At 32.7% G+C, this 16,038-nt stretch overlaps 1 protein-coding gene across 5 annotated transcripts in view; it reads left to right on the top strand.

The window, feature by feature from the left end:
* LOC111623527 overlaps positions 1–16,038 on the top strand; it is a 29,361-nt gene that overhangs the window by 7,869 nt on the left and 5,454 nt on the right. The window contains exons 1-6 of one of the 5 annotated variants that reach the window (XM_023366157.1): positions 1,594–1,872; positions 5,294–5,366; positions 10,003–10,147; positions 10,592–11,112; positions 11,522–11,623; positions 11,836–12,525. In XM_023366157.1, the coding sequence (XP_023221925.1) occupies positions 5,303–5,366; positions 10,003–10,147; positions 10,592–11,112; positions 11,522–11,623; positions 11,836–11,999 (996 nt within the window). In that variant the 5' untranslated portion in view covers positions 1,594–1,872; positions 5,294–5,302 and the 3' untranslated portion in view covers positions 12,000–12,525. Of the gene's footprint in view, positions 1–1,593; positions 1,873–2,561; positions 2,710–5,293; positions 5,367–8,629; positions 9,908–10,002; positions 10,148–10,591; positions 11,113–11,521; positions 11,624–11,835; positions 12,526–16,038 lie in introns of those variants that run through there. The other 4 variants (XM_023366133.1, XM_023366150.1, XM_023366165.1 and 1 more) reach the window with 4 other exon arrangements.

The raw sequence follows: 16,038 nt of genomic DNA, 5'->3' as shown, positions 1-16,038 counted from the left end.
CATTAATAGTGACTTTTACTTCGATGCGTAGTGATAAGAATTGCAGGCATAATTTATGTAAATAAAAAAAAATGTGAGTCGTGTATCGCGTATGTGAACTTTGTGTATTTTCGTGGAGGCTCTGTTCTATTATACCCTTGTTCTTTGGGTGTTTGCTTCAGATTCGTGTTCGGGTTAACACACTAACACTTATCTGGCGGGGGTGCAGCGCCGTAACCAGCCTTTTATGCTCTCGGTGCAAGCTTCTTTAACTACGCCCCAAAACTATGACCGAAAACGTGGTCCAGGTCATTTCTGGGCACCACTGGCACCGCCCTAGTTACGGCACTGCGGGGGTGTAGTAATATTTGACCTAATCTACAGATTCTCTCACAATATCGGAATTAATACCGATATATATTAATGCACGCGGTGTGCGCTAACCTTTAGACAGTGGCATCCAGTCAATCAATAATAGTGATAGCTAATAATGAACTCCAAGGATTGATGACTGATTTTTATCGATAGCTTTACTTAAATAGCTTTAGGCTATGTCTAAAAACTGATCGGTTAAGATCAGTCATGATTTTTCTGTATTTTTTCTTTACACAGGATAAATGCGATTCTAATCGATTAGATTTTTAAAGCGTAATAATATGATAAGCTTAACGTCATTGCATATCTACAAGTGATAGACATGCGATGAGGTTTTGCTTATTAAAGACGTGCCTTAATTATTAAAGATTGAAACCGGTGGTGTAATCAAAAAAGCATCACCGTATTACAGTAATGCTTTATGTAAGAAAAAGAAGTATAGTAGAACCTTCGATTAGCCAAGGTAATGTGGAATGATGCTATCTCGGATAATCATAATTGGAATTCAATTAATCGGCGTGAGTTATAATGTATAAACTGTAAATCAGCTTTTATAATTCATAAATAGCTTACTTTATGAAATACAGGGTAATCATTATAAAAATACCAATTTTGACAGTCAAAATGCAATCAGATTCGGTACGGTGACATTTCAGGACATTCAAGAGGACGTTTCCATAGTTAAAATAGTTACCAAAACTTGCCACGGTGGTACTTTTGGCGCTGCAAGCAACGACAAGGTAGTTTCATTTGTGAAAATACTTAAAATCTTGGCTTAACGAGACCATGTTGCAAATTTGGCAACCGTGCAAGACACCATCATACTGCGTTTGAAAAGCACCGCAGAGGATAAATTATGTCGACCATTTTCTTCTCTGACACTGCTCATTTTCTTCAGAATGAGAACCCTGCATTGTTAAAATTTCTGTATAAGCATGAGTGTCTTAAACAAATAAAAGATGTTTGAATACGAACATGAGTATAAACCAATGGCGCTGTTCGTTTCATACGAATCGAACCACACCGGCCAGTTAAAATCACGCTTATAAGCACCACATTTTTATATCTCTCGTTTATATTTACATAACAATAATAACAAACCCATAACGACTTACAGAAATTATATAATAATATTTATTTAAGATAAAAATCGTAAATTTCTTCAAATATTAAATTATTAAATAATAATAATAATAATAATCAATTCAAAAATTCTTACGCTATCTATCGACGCTAGGAGTTCCCGCTCTTGACGTTAACCGGCATCATCCAATAGAATACGAATATTTTAGTATCACGTGAGAGGGAGAAGGAATGTCTTGTCTTCATTCCTGACATGTTTCCGAACAGAACTTTGTAAATAAACGAAGGGACTTTCATTGCCTGCAGTTATCGATTTTTAAACAGAATAAGGGGGAAAAAAAATAACATAAAAAACACATCGTCGCTTGGTATATAAGATGATATTATAACGACATTTTATACCGATTATCGTATGTACTTCGATCGAATTTTTTGGTAAGTTTTATTTTTGAATTTGGGTCAAAACTGATTACCATTTACATTCTTCGAGTTCTTTTCGTTTTTTCTGATGATTCATTTACAATTTCTTTTTCCTATGCATTCCACATCATCCATATTTATTTAAATTAAATGATAATTCTATTCGTATCATTTTCTATAGGAATTTCAATAGTGAAATTGACAATTATTTTACCCGCGAAATCCAGTGAAATTGACAATTTACCCGCGAAATCCAGTGTAATTGACAATTTACCCGCGAAAATCCATCAGTGAAATTGACAATTTATTATTATTTTTTTTAAAAATAAAATTAATGCTTATTAATTAATATAATATATTAACTTTATAACGTTCTGTTCGTTTATATTAACTAAAATTACCCATTAACTGATTATCCAGTGGCATTTGCAAGTGTTTTAACTTATTTAAAGTAACGATAACATATTAGCTTCTTGCTCCAGTATTAACCGTTCAAATTTTTATTATTAACGTATTATGTCCGTACGGCTTATTACGCGTCGAGCCGTTTAACCTTTATTATATAATTGTGCGATTATAAAGTATACAGACTACGTCCTTTAGACGGCACGTGAATGCACCTTTCGGCTCTCATCGGTTACAATTTTTGATCTACTGGTGTTTTAAGTTTGTATTTTAAGTCGGTAAATGCCTTGTAGTGCGAGTCTCCTACGACCTTTTAAAAATTCTAACCGAAGAGAGCCGAAATGCATTTTAGCACCGGTCTAAAGGATGTATGTATTTTATAATTGTACATTTATATAATAAAGGTTAAATAGCTGGATGTGCGATAATCTCTACAAATATAATATGGTAATATTAAAAATTTGAACGCTAACGCGATAATTAAATAGTATTTTCGTATACGGTAAAATAAATAAACTTTTTTACTATAACTACAATATTTTTAACGGACGGATATAAGTTAAAAACCGTACATTTATAACAAGGTTATCGAATATTTTAACATTTTTAAATTCATTTATAGATTTATTAACCATAGATCAAATATTATGTTATTCCATAAATAAATAGTATGTTTGAAATGTGCATGTATGTATGTTTTTATTATTTTTCTAAAACTAATCTTAGTCATTCTGTAGTGCATAATTTTGCAATATAGAAAATATACTGGTTTTTTTTTTTTTCTGGCACTTATTTTGCAATTATACAATACTTTCATTTAAAAAATGCTTCTAAAATTAAATTTTATGTGTTAAAAACATTTTTTGTTGAGTAAAATAATGATGCGCGCATTCCACGGTTAAATTTTCTTTCGATAAAAAAAAAAGTAGCGATTGGATCGGTAATTTTTAATATATGGCGATCATTTTATTTTCTTCAAAAATGCAAGAATCACCGGAATGCACTCTGTTATTTTAACCTATTATGGCTTGCGAGTTTAGTAATAACTATTGCTAGTGTATAAACATTCCTGTTACTATGATAAAATGGATTTGGCAGTTTGAGGAATTTATGTAGTCATATGGCAGTATATCAAATTTGATATATTTAGCATGAGAGAAATTTTTCTAAACTCGATATAGGAAAAAAAAGTACCGCTAAAGCATAAGCTCGATTTTCCCGATGATTGTTGTTTTGCCAATTATGCCAAACAATTTTGGCTTAGGTGTAGCTAAATGTTATTTTCTTGCTTCAAACAAGTGGGATGGTGTATCGTATCGTATCGTAGCTTTAAAAAAAATATATATATACATATTTATATAATTATTGTTTTTCTTATAAAGTTTAAGAAATATTCTCGCATAATAACAACTGTAAATTCTATACCGGGATTAAAATTTTTGTTTTGTTAGTATAAAAAAAATTGTTTGCATCTTCTGTTCTGATTTAATTAATAAAAATTCCATGCTTTAGATATTATCTGTAGTATCTATGACTGTGAAGAATGTAGTTTATCTAGTACTAAGTTATGTAATTTTTAATTATTAAATAAAACACGACGATTGAACGAAAGGAAAAATTCTTTTAAATATATTTTGGACGTTACGTCATCATTCCTTATTTAATAATCATCAGATAGCAATTTTAATATAAGAGCTTATTCTATTTTATTTGATGTTACCACTTAAATATTTGTTTTTTTTTTTTATATATATATATATATATATTCTTTAATTTATTTTATATATAAGATTTGATTATGAAGTTTGTTATTGATTTTCCTGTTAGTGATTTTTGCCCAGATATAAAATCTTAAGAATTTGATGTTTTGTCATGGTTTATGTGAAGAAATGTCTAGAAATATTTTTCTTTTCTTTTCTTTTCTTTTGGTCATATTTTAAATTATATTAAATAAATGAAGCGCATTAAAAAGTCAAAAGTTAAAGAAAATTATATATTATGTTTATACTTTACGCTTACGATTGCTCGTTAAAATTATTCGGCCATAAAATACGAAATTTTCCTCGGAAAAATTTCCCATAGTTTTATATTAAAATTTTAAAACGATATCTTAAAACAACAAAGTAATATTTCTTTATTTAATTTTAATATCGGTATTGCGCTTAAAATTTTGTAGGTTGAAAATCCGAATTGTTTTTTTTTTCATTGAAAGATTTCTGTTTTCTGTCGAATCAGCTTATTTGTTTTCTTTCTTTCTTTCTTTTTTTTTTTTTGCAGATGTCATTTTTTTAAAAAGAAACAGAGCAAAGTTCTAGTATAGTAAAAGTCATTTTTATTGTTAAGTACATTATGTAATTGCAGCTGCAGTAGCAGAGTTAGTACAGGGACTGGTTCCAGATTGGGAAAGAGGGGGTTTAATTTCTAGTTAGGTCTAGAGTCTACTGCAACTGTGAGGCCCACCTAGCATCATTTTTAATGGATATCTGGTTTGTCCAGGGGATAAAAATTGACAGTGCCTATACTGTCTGTGCCGCTTCTTTCTTAATATTGTTAATAAGTTAGTAGACTTTCTCACAAATTTTATAATGAAGTGCTACATATATATATATATTTTGTTTGAATTAGATACTAATAACATTATAATGACTGTTTAAACAATATAATAATTAAATTTCTGTTTAAATTATGATCAATTCTTCAAATTCTAGTTTTAAATGCGAGAGCAGAACTCGAATATTTAAATATGTTGCCTTTCAATGGCAATTTTCCTTCTTATCACAATTCTTTAATGTTTATCACACAATTATCAGAACTATCAACAATAACAATAGTAGGTACAATTCTAAAGATATCTGCAAACTGCTTTTTCTAAACATATATTTACTTAAGTAGGTTAAAAAATTATAAAATTTTTTCTGTTATAATAGTTATATTTTAATGCTCAAATAACTTTTTTTTTTTTAATTCAATTTTTTTATTTTGTAATCTAATTTATACAAATTAGGTTGAAATTATCAAATGCTTATTTCAGGTAGAATTCATGGCTGCCGAAACCCCTTTGGATGTACTCTCTCATGCCGTCAGTTTGGTCGAGACAGGAGGAAGTAAGTTTCCGAATTATTCATATATTATTTGATTTATTAGATCCTAAATTTAGATGTTCAAAAGCAGAAATTTAAACAATGCTCTTTAATGTTTTGGGTGTGGTTTAATCATTCATGCTAAGTTCGTTCATGCCGAACATAATATGTTTATATTTTAGGTTGTCTTTTATATATTTTTTAATAGTTCTGTCGTATTTCTTTTATATATATATATATATAATATCTGAAAACCCGTGACGTGGGAAGCGGTTTAAAATTACGGAACTCGGAGAGTAAACCGCCCATTTATTCCAACAACAATCTCATAAAATTACATTTGTACCTGTCATTCGCACGATGTTAATATCTATAAAAATATCATTTAATCAATTACTAGGATATATTTTAAAAAATATAAAAGAAAAAAAAGGTCGGCATTTACTTGTCGTGCAATTATTTTACGGTTAAATAGTTTTGGGCTAAGTACACGAAATTCTTTTTTAAATTTAAGTTGTCGTTTTCTGTCCAGAGTATTTAAAAATAGAAACGGTAGCATTTATGCATATAAAAAAAAATAATAATAATAAATTTGTAGTAGTTTTTAAAGTTTTTTTGAAACAATTAAGATTAGGTTGAGTAATCAGTGGGGAATAATTATCGGTGAACTACTTTAAGTGACCAATAATCGAAATTTAGAAGTTGTCCGCACTTAAACGAAAGCCGCGCCGAGCTTGCATTGGTTCCTCGTGCGTTTATGTTAAGGGCGGAATTACCCCATGCGTAAATCAAGATTACTATTTAATCCGCTTTACAGTAAGGTAATTGTCAAATTTTATCAGTATTGCATACTTGTCGAAATTTAATATATCTAAGCTTCACCTTGTAATTCTAGATTGTTTCACATATTAAATTCAGTAGCCTGGTGTTTCCTTATTTATACCTGATTGATGTTTCCTGATATATATGTGTATCATATATATATATAACTTTTCTAGAAATCAATTGATTTTCTGCTTATTTAAAAGATAAATTATGAAAGAAAAAAAATAGGTTATTAACATAGAATTTTATTCATTTTAAAATATTTTTAGTGAAGTTAAAGATAAATTTTTTTTATGACTATTATCGACAACTGTATGAATATGATATAGAACTATTTTTAAGAATTAATTTTTAGAGCTTTTATTTTAATTTAAGGTTAAATAAAGTACTAAAGTAAAACTCTGTGACAAATATAGTAATTAATTTATTTCCGTGGTTAATCGAGTCGTACGAATTATTTTTCCTTCAAAAAAATTATAAAAATTCGAGTCAGAGATAGATTTAAAATGACAAAAACGAATTTGATCTGATAAATTTTTATAGGGAAGAGGATATTCGTAAAAAAGGAAGCTCGAGAGGAAATGATATAGTTCATATAACTTAATGGAGGGGGTGTTCGACGTTTAATAGCGGCCGAGTTTTACATGTAATTTTTATTGTTTATCGTTGGAAAAATGATAATTTATTCGATTAAGCGATTATTATTAAGGCGCAGTTTTATTTACTTCTTACAGACCTTGACAATAAGTATTTTTGTGTCTTCTAAAAATCTTAAAAAAAAAACTTCCTTGTACAGTATGTAGAAATAGACAAAGCAATGATGAAATAATACAGTACATATTTATGTACAGGTATTTAAATTGCCGTAGTCATTGAATTACGCCAGGGTAGTTACTATAAAATTTTAGAATTCCCGACTTATCTGCACGTTTTGAATTTTTTAAGTGGAGTCGAATACAGACAAGAGATAATACTCGTGTAGACCGATTTCGACAGAAGAGAGAAAATTAAGATTTATTGCCGGCGTTATGTAGTATAAGTGTACGCAGGAAATTCATTATGCATATTTAAACGTTTTCAATGAGTTGCGTAATTAAGACGGGAGGTGTCGCGACCCGTGCGGACTCTAAATTAACGCATCGGCCTTGTTAATTTAAATCTAAGATACCAGTTCGTATACATTAAACGAATTCTTTAAATTTCGAAAAACATTAAACCGTTGTTTTTTTTACTATTAGCCGAAGGTAAAAGTTATTTCGGAATTTCATCAGTCGAGTTTTATTCTCATATCCGATTCCGGCAGAGAGGTTTTTCTCTTTTAATTAATTGTTTTCCGCAAACTCCGCACTTACGGATGATCGCGTTCCTATACATTTTATTTCAGTTATAAAAGCAGTGAATATTCTTAGGTCGGTAAGAGGATAGCCTTGTTACATCTGCATTTTGCTATGTAAAATGAAAGATGGATTAAAAAGAAAAATTATGATAATAGAAAGGAAATCTTATTTTTCTGGGTGATTTTTTTTGTGTAATTGTTATCATCAACTTTATAAAGTCGTTGACAGTATCGATTAACAACTCAGTATAAATATATATATAAATATAGNGGACGGCCATTTCCAGACATCGCACCCCCAGTCTGTACCTCACGTCGATTATTAAAGGTGGAAGGGGGAGGAATTTTTTTTTTTTATATATAATATTTTTTAAGCAAGTACCCGTCGATTAGAGATGGTAATTTCCGGGAACTACCCCTTAATTACTGCAGTACGAAAAGAAGTGGTCGGTGGACCATCCCATCCAGAAGAAAACTTTGTGAAAGGACGGTGTCTGCACCACCCATCTCTTCAAAAACGCGGCTCCCCCCTTTTCGTTTATTAGTCGCTTCGGTTTTATTGCCTGTGACGTCGTCCTTTGTAACAATATAGAATTGCTATAAGGCGAATTGGAAGCGGTGCAGTCGGTTCCGTACAGAAAACACTTGGTTCATTCTCCTTGACCCATTTAAAAACACATCGACGTATGACTCATAAATGACCACGGGCCCGAATTATAGATTTTTTTTTTTTGTTTTCTAGAACTCGTAATGCGTAAGGTTCGGTTAACGACCAAAAGCGAATACTCCGGTTGTTTGCAGGAGAATGATCCGTGAACTTCGACCCCCCTCCCGTGACGTAATTCGACTGGTCGACGGACGAGTACCTCCCCCTTATTGTCCGTCGGGATTTACCTGTCCCGGCGGAATGGGCTAGGTCCGAAGTCATGCCTAGGGGACAAATGGCACGTGCTGATGGAGGCGTCGCAACACCGGTGCGACCGGTCGCAGTCCATTAACGTAACACGCGAATGGGAGATGCAAAAAAAAAAAACTAATAATAAAAATTATAAATCGTTACGCATTAAAAACGGACGGATTTCCACACATCGCCTTCCCACTTCCATTTCGGAGGGGGAGTCGCCATAAAGTGGAAATCGGTAGCGATCTCTGGGAATTTTACGTTTTTGTCCTGTTTAAAAGTTATCGTTGGTTGGGTCTGGCGCCACTGTTTCGTCACGCATGGATGCAGTTGTTGTCCTGCTAAGTAGCGTGACTCCAATGACTCACCGCACGTTCCAGCCGAAAGCATGCGATCTCATTCTGTTTTATCTCGCTTCGGTGCGACGCGTCACGTACTTACACAATCCGTTTAAAGCGCCGGCGCGCCGCGTCGCGCTTCCAACACACGCCCGCGACGAAACTATTAGTCGCGGAAAATTGCATTCTTTATATAATTAAAATCATTCCTCTAGCCGGGAGAGTCGCGTAGGCGTAGTTTACGTCGATTTTCTCTTAGCGACGCTTGACGTCGTCACTTACCGCTCTCTGTTGGCAAGGGGTGCAGACTACTTTTGGTACTGTACGTGCCTGACATGCCACGCATTACTTTCCATCCCTTGGTCTCTTTTCACCACATTGCATTCATTTGGCTTGCTTGCCTCCTCCGACTTTTTTTTTTTTTCTCCTCCTCTCCTCCCCTCTTCCGAATCTTTTATCGACTGCATACTTGTTAGCTCCCCCCTCCTTTTCTTAGGCTGCCCCCTCCATCCTCTGCTGATTTTTCTTATGAGAGAGAGCTGGCATCGGTATGCACTATAAAGGTCTCGTTTGTCCTCTCCGTCGAGGAATAAATCAAATTAAGCTATCCGGCAATAATTTCCGATGTCTGTTCTTTTTTCCTCTCCCCTCGGAATTATTTTTGGGAGCTTAACAAGGAGGACCGAGACGGACCGCCGCACGTCAACCGTCTCCTCTGCCGTCGAGAACGGAGAGTCCAAAGTGGACGGTCCGTTTGCTGTTGTCTTTCTTAATACGGATCTCTATTTTTAATCCATTCTTTGTCTATTGACGACGAAGATGATGATAATAATAATTTCTTTTTCCTTTAGAGATGCCCGGAATATTTTTGTGGAATTTTTCTTCCGAAAATACAAATTCCCGAGACTCGGTCATGCAATTAATGCTGTGGAAAAATCTGCCCGGTTGTCCGAGGATAAAAATACGGCGGTCTCGAGACGTGGATGCCTTTTCGGTTTCAATTATAAAATTTCTGAAATGCTTCTCCTTTAAAAATTAACCATAATTTAATTTTTAACGTTTTAAAACCGGTGCTTCGCTTAACTGAAAAAATTCTTTCGAGTCGACCGTTTCCTTTTAGGCCTTCGCATCGCTAGATTGCGATGTCTTCTAGACCGGACTAAATGTAATTGAGTCGAGCCGGCCTCTCGCATTATCTTTACGTAAAGTGCCGGTTTTCTAAAATATCCGGGAGTCTCACGAGCGTTTTCCGTTTTGCAGATCAGATGGACGACTGCCGAGATTCTCCTTCGAAAGAACTTCCGACTAAAGAATTGAAGTACCGAAGACTGAAAGACAGAAGGGAACTCTCGACGAACATGTTGCCGTTAAGAGTTTGGAATAGGAAGTGTTCTTCTCCGCAACAGTAAGCGTAATTTATTATTAAATTCGAGTTTTGCACTTTGAAACCTTTCGGAAAGTCTGACCGTGATGCATTATCACGTTTAAGGAATTTTTATCTATTAAGTATGCCGATAAGGATAAAAAGAATGCTACTGGCACGTTTCCTTCGAGAATTTTTTATTTTTAGCGTTATTAATACTAAAAATAAAATAGATTCTTTACATTTTTATATTTATATTTGTAAATTCTGGACGGATTACTTTTAACGATGACGGACGAGATACAATTAAATTCTTATCTTATCCAAAATTCTCTCGTAATCTAAATTATTGTAAAATTAGACTGATATTTTTATTTAAATATTTAGAAGATAACGAGCAGTCGTGTAACATTTTTCTTTCTAACTCCTTTAGTTAATTTTTAAAATATTATTATTTTACTACAATTTTTTCTTTATTCCGTACAGAATTCTCTCACCAGATGGAGAAGTGAGAAACGGACAGTGCTACAATACGTCACCGGTCATGATGTCTCCTTGCAAAAATAGTGAAAACAGCCCGACTCTAGTGATGTCTCCCCTACACTGTGAAACGTGTATGTTGCACAAACCGGACGGTTCCGCGTTGCCTCCCTGCGGCCACTGTCGTCTACCTCCTCACCTGACGGAGAGACTGGACCGGGACGTCACCTGCATCAACCTTGCCGCCTGTGATTCCGACGACGACGACAGTAACGAACCTTTGGACATGAGCAAAAAGTGTGCACGGCAAGACGACGAACCCATTTCCGGGAACAGTCATCCCATTCAGCAGCAGAGGCCGTCGGTCATCACGTGTGCTTCGGCATTGTTGAGATCTCAGTGTCACACAAAATCTAATTGTCAGAGTGCTCACTGTAACGGCAATTCCGAGGGGAAGACAAACGAGAAGAACGAATCGGACGGAGGCGAGGACATCCGGCCCGGTCACAGGAGAGAAGTGTTATCTGGTAAATTAGTTAATTAGTTAAATTTTATTTAGAAAATGTAGACAGAAATTCATACGACAGGCATTTTAAAAACAAAAACACGTGTAATTAAGCTCACGGAAATTATATATTAACGTAATTTTGAAGAATTGTTTATAACTTACGTAGGTTATAATTATAAAGAATACGTGTTCGGGAGAGAATGTCAAGACAAATATTAATTAGCTCGAGTTTTTAATAGAGGTTCTTGACCTTGCTGTCGATTACAAATTTAACGATAACTTCCACTTAATGGCAGATAATTGCATGTGTCCGAGCCAGTCACAAAATTAGGGAGGTTGAAAATTTACTTTTAATAATTATCTACTCGTGGAAACATTTTCGTGCTGATATTTAATAAATACTCGACAAAGTTATTTCTATTTTTCAGGAATGTGTGATCCCGTTATCGACGAACATTTCAGGCGTTCTCTGGGGAAAGATTATCCGGAATTTCTTTTCTCCACTCATTCTACAAGCGTATCGATAACAGGTGAATTTTAAATTAACTTATTGTCGTAAATTGTTTAAGTAGGTTAAAAGAAAAACAAAAGTTTCCTTATTGCCAAATGTTTTTAAAGAGAAATCTTAAAACTATTTATTATTTTCATTTATCAACTTTCCTTCTTCCTGATATTGTTATGGTTGAACTCGGTTTTATGGAGGTACCGTTAACCCGTAACGTATTTCTTTTATCCGTAACAGTGGACGATCACTTCGCTAAAGCCCTGGGAGATACGTGGTTGAGACTCCAGCAGACGAAGACGTCTTCGGTCGAGAACGGAACGGATTCCAAAAATAAGAAAGCGTCTCGCTCTCCGCCGTCTTCTCCCGTAAGGTCTCATTCGCAGGGCGTAGTTTCGCTGTGATATCAAGACTCCATCGTTGCAATTTTCATGTTGCAAACAGAAGAGAAAGTAACATTTAAAAATGTATGTCTTCTGTCTGTCATCGTGCAAAACGAGAATATCAATAAATGTGTAGATTAAGCTCCCTTCTCTGTCGTCCCCGACTCCGACAGTTTTAGAAGCAGACGCGATCCAAACGTCGACCCCCTCGCATATTCGATCCGTAACGTACTGCATTTTTTTTTATTTTGTTTGTTTTTCTGCCGTCTGCAAACGAGGAGAGAGAGAGAGAGAGAGAGAAAAAAAAAAGAGTACAAACTTTATTTTGCTCACGCTTAATAATAACATCAAATCAATGTTATTCTCTTACGTGTAAATTTTATAGCCAAATAACAGCACAGGGTGTAATAATTGTTTGTTGGTTCTATTATCGTTTTATGTAATTGTAGGATATACATATTACTATAGTAGTGCAGTAGTATCGACGGACGTCTTGTGCAAACTATTATGGATGTAAAAGTTTCAAAATGTAAAAAAAAAAAAAAAACNTATGTAAAATGAAAGATGGATTAAAAAGAAAAATTATGATAATAGAAAGGAAATCTTATTTTTCTGGGTGATTTTTTTTGTGTAATTGTTATCATCAACTTTATAAAGTCGTTGACAGTATCGATTAACAACTCAGTATAAATATATATATATATATATATATATATATATATATAAAGATGAGCCATTCCCACCAACAAGTGTCAAACAGACAGAAACCTTGGAGCAAACTTGATATTGTTTTTTTTTTTGCAGATGTCATTTTTTTAAAAAGAAACAGAGCAAAGTTCTAGTATAGTAAAAGTCATTTTTATTGTTAAGTACATTATGTAATTGCAGCTGCAGTAGCAGAGTTAGTACAGGGACTGGTTCCAGATTGGGAAAGAGGGGGTTTAATTTCTAGTTAGGTCTAGAGTCTACTGCAACTGTGAGGCCCACCTAGCATCATTTTTAATGGATATCTGGTTTGTCCAGGGGATAAAAATTGACAGTGCCTATACTGTCTGTGCCGCTTCTTTCTTAATATTGTTAATAAGTTAGTAGACTTTCTCACAAATTTTATAATGAAGTGCTACATATATATATATATTTTGTTTGAATTAGATACTAATAACATTATAATGACTGTTTAAACAATATAATAATTAAATTTCTGTTTAAATTATGATCAATTCTTCAAATTCTAGTTTTAAATGCGAGAGCAGAACTCGAATATTTAAATATGTTGCCTTTCAATGGCAATTTTCCTTCTTATCACAATTCTTTAATGTTTATCACACAATTATCAGAACTATCAACAATAACAATAGTAGGTACAATTCTAAAGATATCTGCAAACTGCTTTTTCTAAACATATATTTACTTAAGTAGGTTAAAAAATTATAAAATTTTTTCTGTTATAATAGTTATATTTTAATGCTCAAATAACTTTTTTTTTTTTAATTCAATTTTTTTATTTTGTAATCTAATTTATACAAATTAGGTTGAAATTATCAAATGCTTATTTCAGGTAGAATTCATGGCTGCCGAAACCCCTTTGGATGTACTCTCTCATGCCGTCAGTTTGGTCGAGACAGGAGGAAGTAAGTTTCCGAATTATTCATATATTATTTGATTTATTAGATCCTAAATTTAGATGTTCAAAAGCAGAAATTTAAACAATGCTCTTTAATGTTTTGGGTGTGGTTTAATCATTCATGCTAAGTTCGTTCATGCCGAACATAATATGTTTATATTTTAGGTTGTCTTTTATATATTTTTTAATAGTTCTGTCGTATTTCTTTTATATATATATATATATAATATCTGAAAACCCGTGACGTGGGAAGCGGTTTAAAATTACGGAACTCGGAGAGTAAACCGCCCATTTATTCCAACAACAATCTCATAAAATTACATTTGTACCTGTCATTCGCACGATGTTAATATCTATAAAAATATCATTTAATCAATTACTAGGATATATTTTAAAAAATATAAAAGAAAAAAAAGGTCGGCATTTACTTGTCGTGCAATTATTTTACGGTTAAATAGTTTTGGGCTAAGTACACGAAATTCTTTTTTAAATTTAAGTTGTCGTTTTCTGTCCAGAGTATTTAAAAATAGAAACGGTAGCATTTATGCATATAAAAAAAAATAATAATAATAAATTTGTAGTAGTTTTTAAAGTTTTTTTGAAACAATTAAGATTAGGTTGAGTAATCAGTGGGGAATAATTATCGGTGAACTACTTTAAGTGACCAATAATCGAAATTTAGAAGTTGTCCGCACTTAAACGAAAGCCGCGCCGAGCTTGCATTGGTTCCTCGTGCGTTTATGTTAAGGGCGGAATTACCCCATGCGTAAATCAAGATTACTATTTAATCCGCTTTACAGTAAGGTAATTGTCAAATTTTATCAGTATTGCATACTTGTCGAAATTTAATATATCTAAGCTTCACCTTGTAATTCTAGATTGTTTCACATATTAAATTCAGTAGCCTGGTGTTTCCTTATTTATACCTGATTGATGTTTCCTGATATATATGTGTATCATATATATATATAACTTTTCTAGAAATCAATTGATTTTCTGCTTATTTAAAAGATAAATTATGAAAGAAAAAAAATAGGTTATTAACATAGAATTTTATTCATTTTAAAATATTTTTAGTGAAGTTAAAGATAAATTTTTTTTATGACTATTATCGACAACTGTATGAATATGATATAGAACTATTTTTAAGAATTAATTTTTAGAGCTTTTATTTTAATTTAAGGTTAAATAAAGTACTAAAGTAAAACTCTGTGACAAATATAGTAATTAATTTATTTCCGTGGTTAATCGAGTCGTACGAATTATTTTTCCTTCAAAAAAATTATAAAAATTCGAGTCAGAGATAGATTTAAAATGACAAAAACGAATTTGATCTGATAAATTTTTATAGGGAAGAGGATATTCGTAAAAAAGGAAGCTCGAGAGGAAATGATATAGTTCATATAACTTAATGGAGGGGGTGTTCGACGTTTAATAGCGGCCGAGTTTTACATGTAATTTTTATTGTTTATCGTTGGAAAAATGATAATTTATTCGATTAAGCGATTATTATTAAGGCGCAGTTTTATTTACTTCTTACAGACCTTGACAATAAGTATTTTTGTGTCTTCTAAAAATCTTAAAAAAAAAACTTCCTTGTACAGTATGTAGAAATAGACAAAGCAATGATGAAATAATACAGTACATATTTATGTACAGGTATTTAAATTGCCGTAGTCATTGAATTACGCCAGGGTAGTTACTATAAAATTTTAGAATTCCCGACTTATCTGCACGTTTTGAATTTTTTAAGTGGAGTCGAATACAGACAAGAGATAATACTCGTGTAGACCGATTTCGACAGAAGAGAGAAAATTAAGATTTATTGCCGGCGTTATGTAGTATAAGTGTACGCAGGAAATTCATTATGCATATTTAAACGTTTTCAATGAGTTGCGTAATTAAGACGGGAGGTGTCGCGACCCGTGCGGACTCTAAATTAACGCATCGGCCTTGTTAATTTAAATCTAAGATACCAGTTCGTATACATTAAACGAATTCTTTAAATTTCGAAAAACATTAAACCGTTGTTTTTTTTACTATTAGCCGAAGGTAAAAGTTATTTCGGAATTTCATCAGTCGAGTTTTATTCTCATATCCGATTCCGGCAGAGAGGTTTTTCTCTTTTAATTAATTGTTTTCCGCAAACTCCGCACTTACGGATGATCGCGTTCCTATACATTTTATTTCAGTTATAAAAGCAGTGAATATTCTTAGGTCGGTAAGAGGATAGCCTTGTTACATCTGCATTTTGCTATGTAAAATGAAAGATGGATTAAAAAGAAAAATTATGATAATAGAAAGGAAATCTTATTTTTCTGGGTGATTTTTTTTGTGTAATTGTTATCATCAACTTTATAAAGTCGTTGACAGTATCGATTAACAACTCAGTATAAATATATATATAAATATAGATATATATATATATATAGAGGT

The sequence above is a fragment of the Centruroides sculpturatus genome, unplaced genomic scaffold (genome assembly GCF_000671375.1).
Source record: "Centruroides sculpturatus isolate CEXI.00-Female unplaced genomic scaffold, Cexi_2.0 scaffold84, whole genome shotgun sequence".
In the NCBI taxonomy this organism is placed as follows: domain Eukaryota; kingdom Metazoa; phylum Arthropoda; class Arachnida; order Scorpiones; family Buthidae; genus Centruroides; species Centruroides sculpturatus.
The sequence above is the reverse complement of the archived record's forward strand: the minus strand, read 5'-3'. Positions and strand labels throughout refer to the sequence as shown.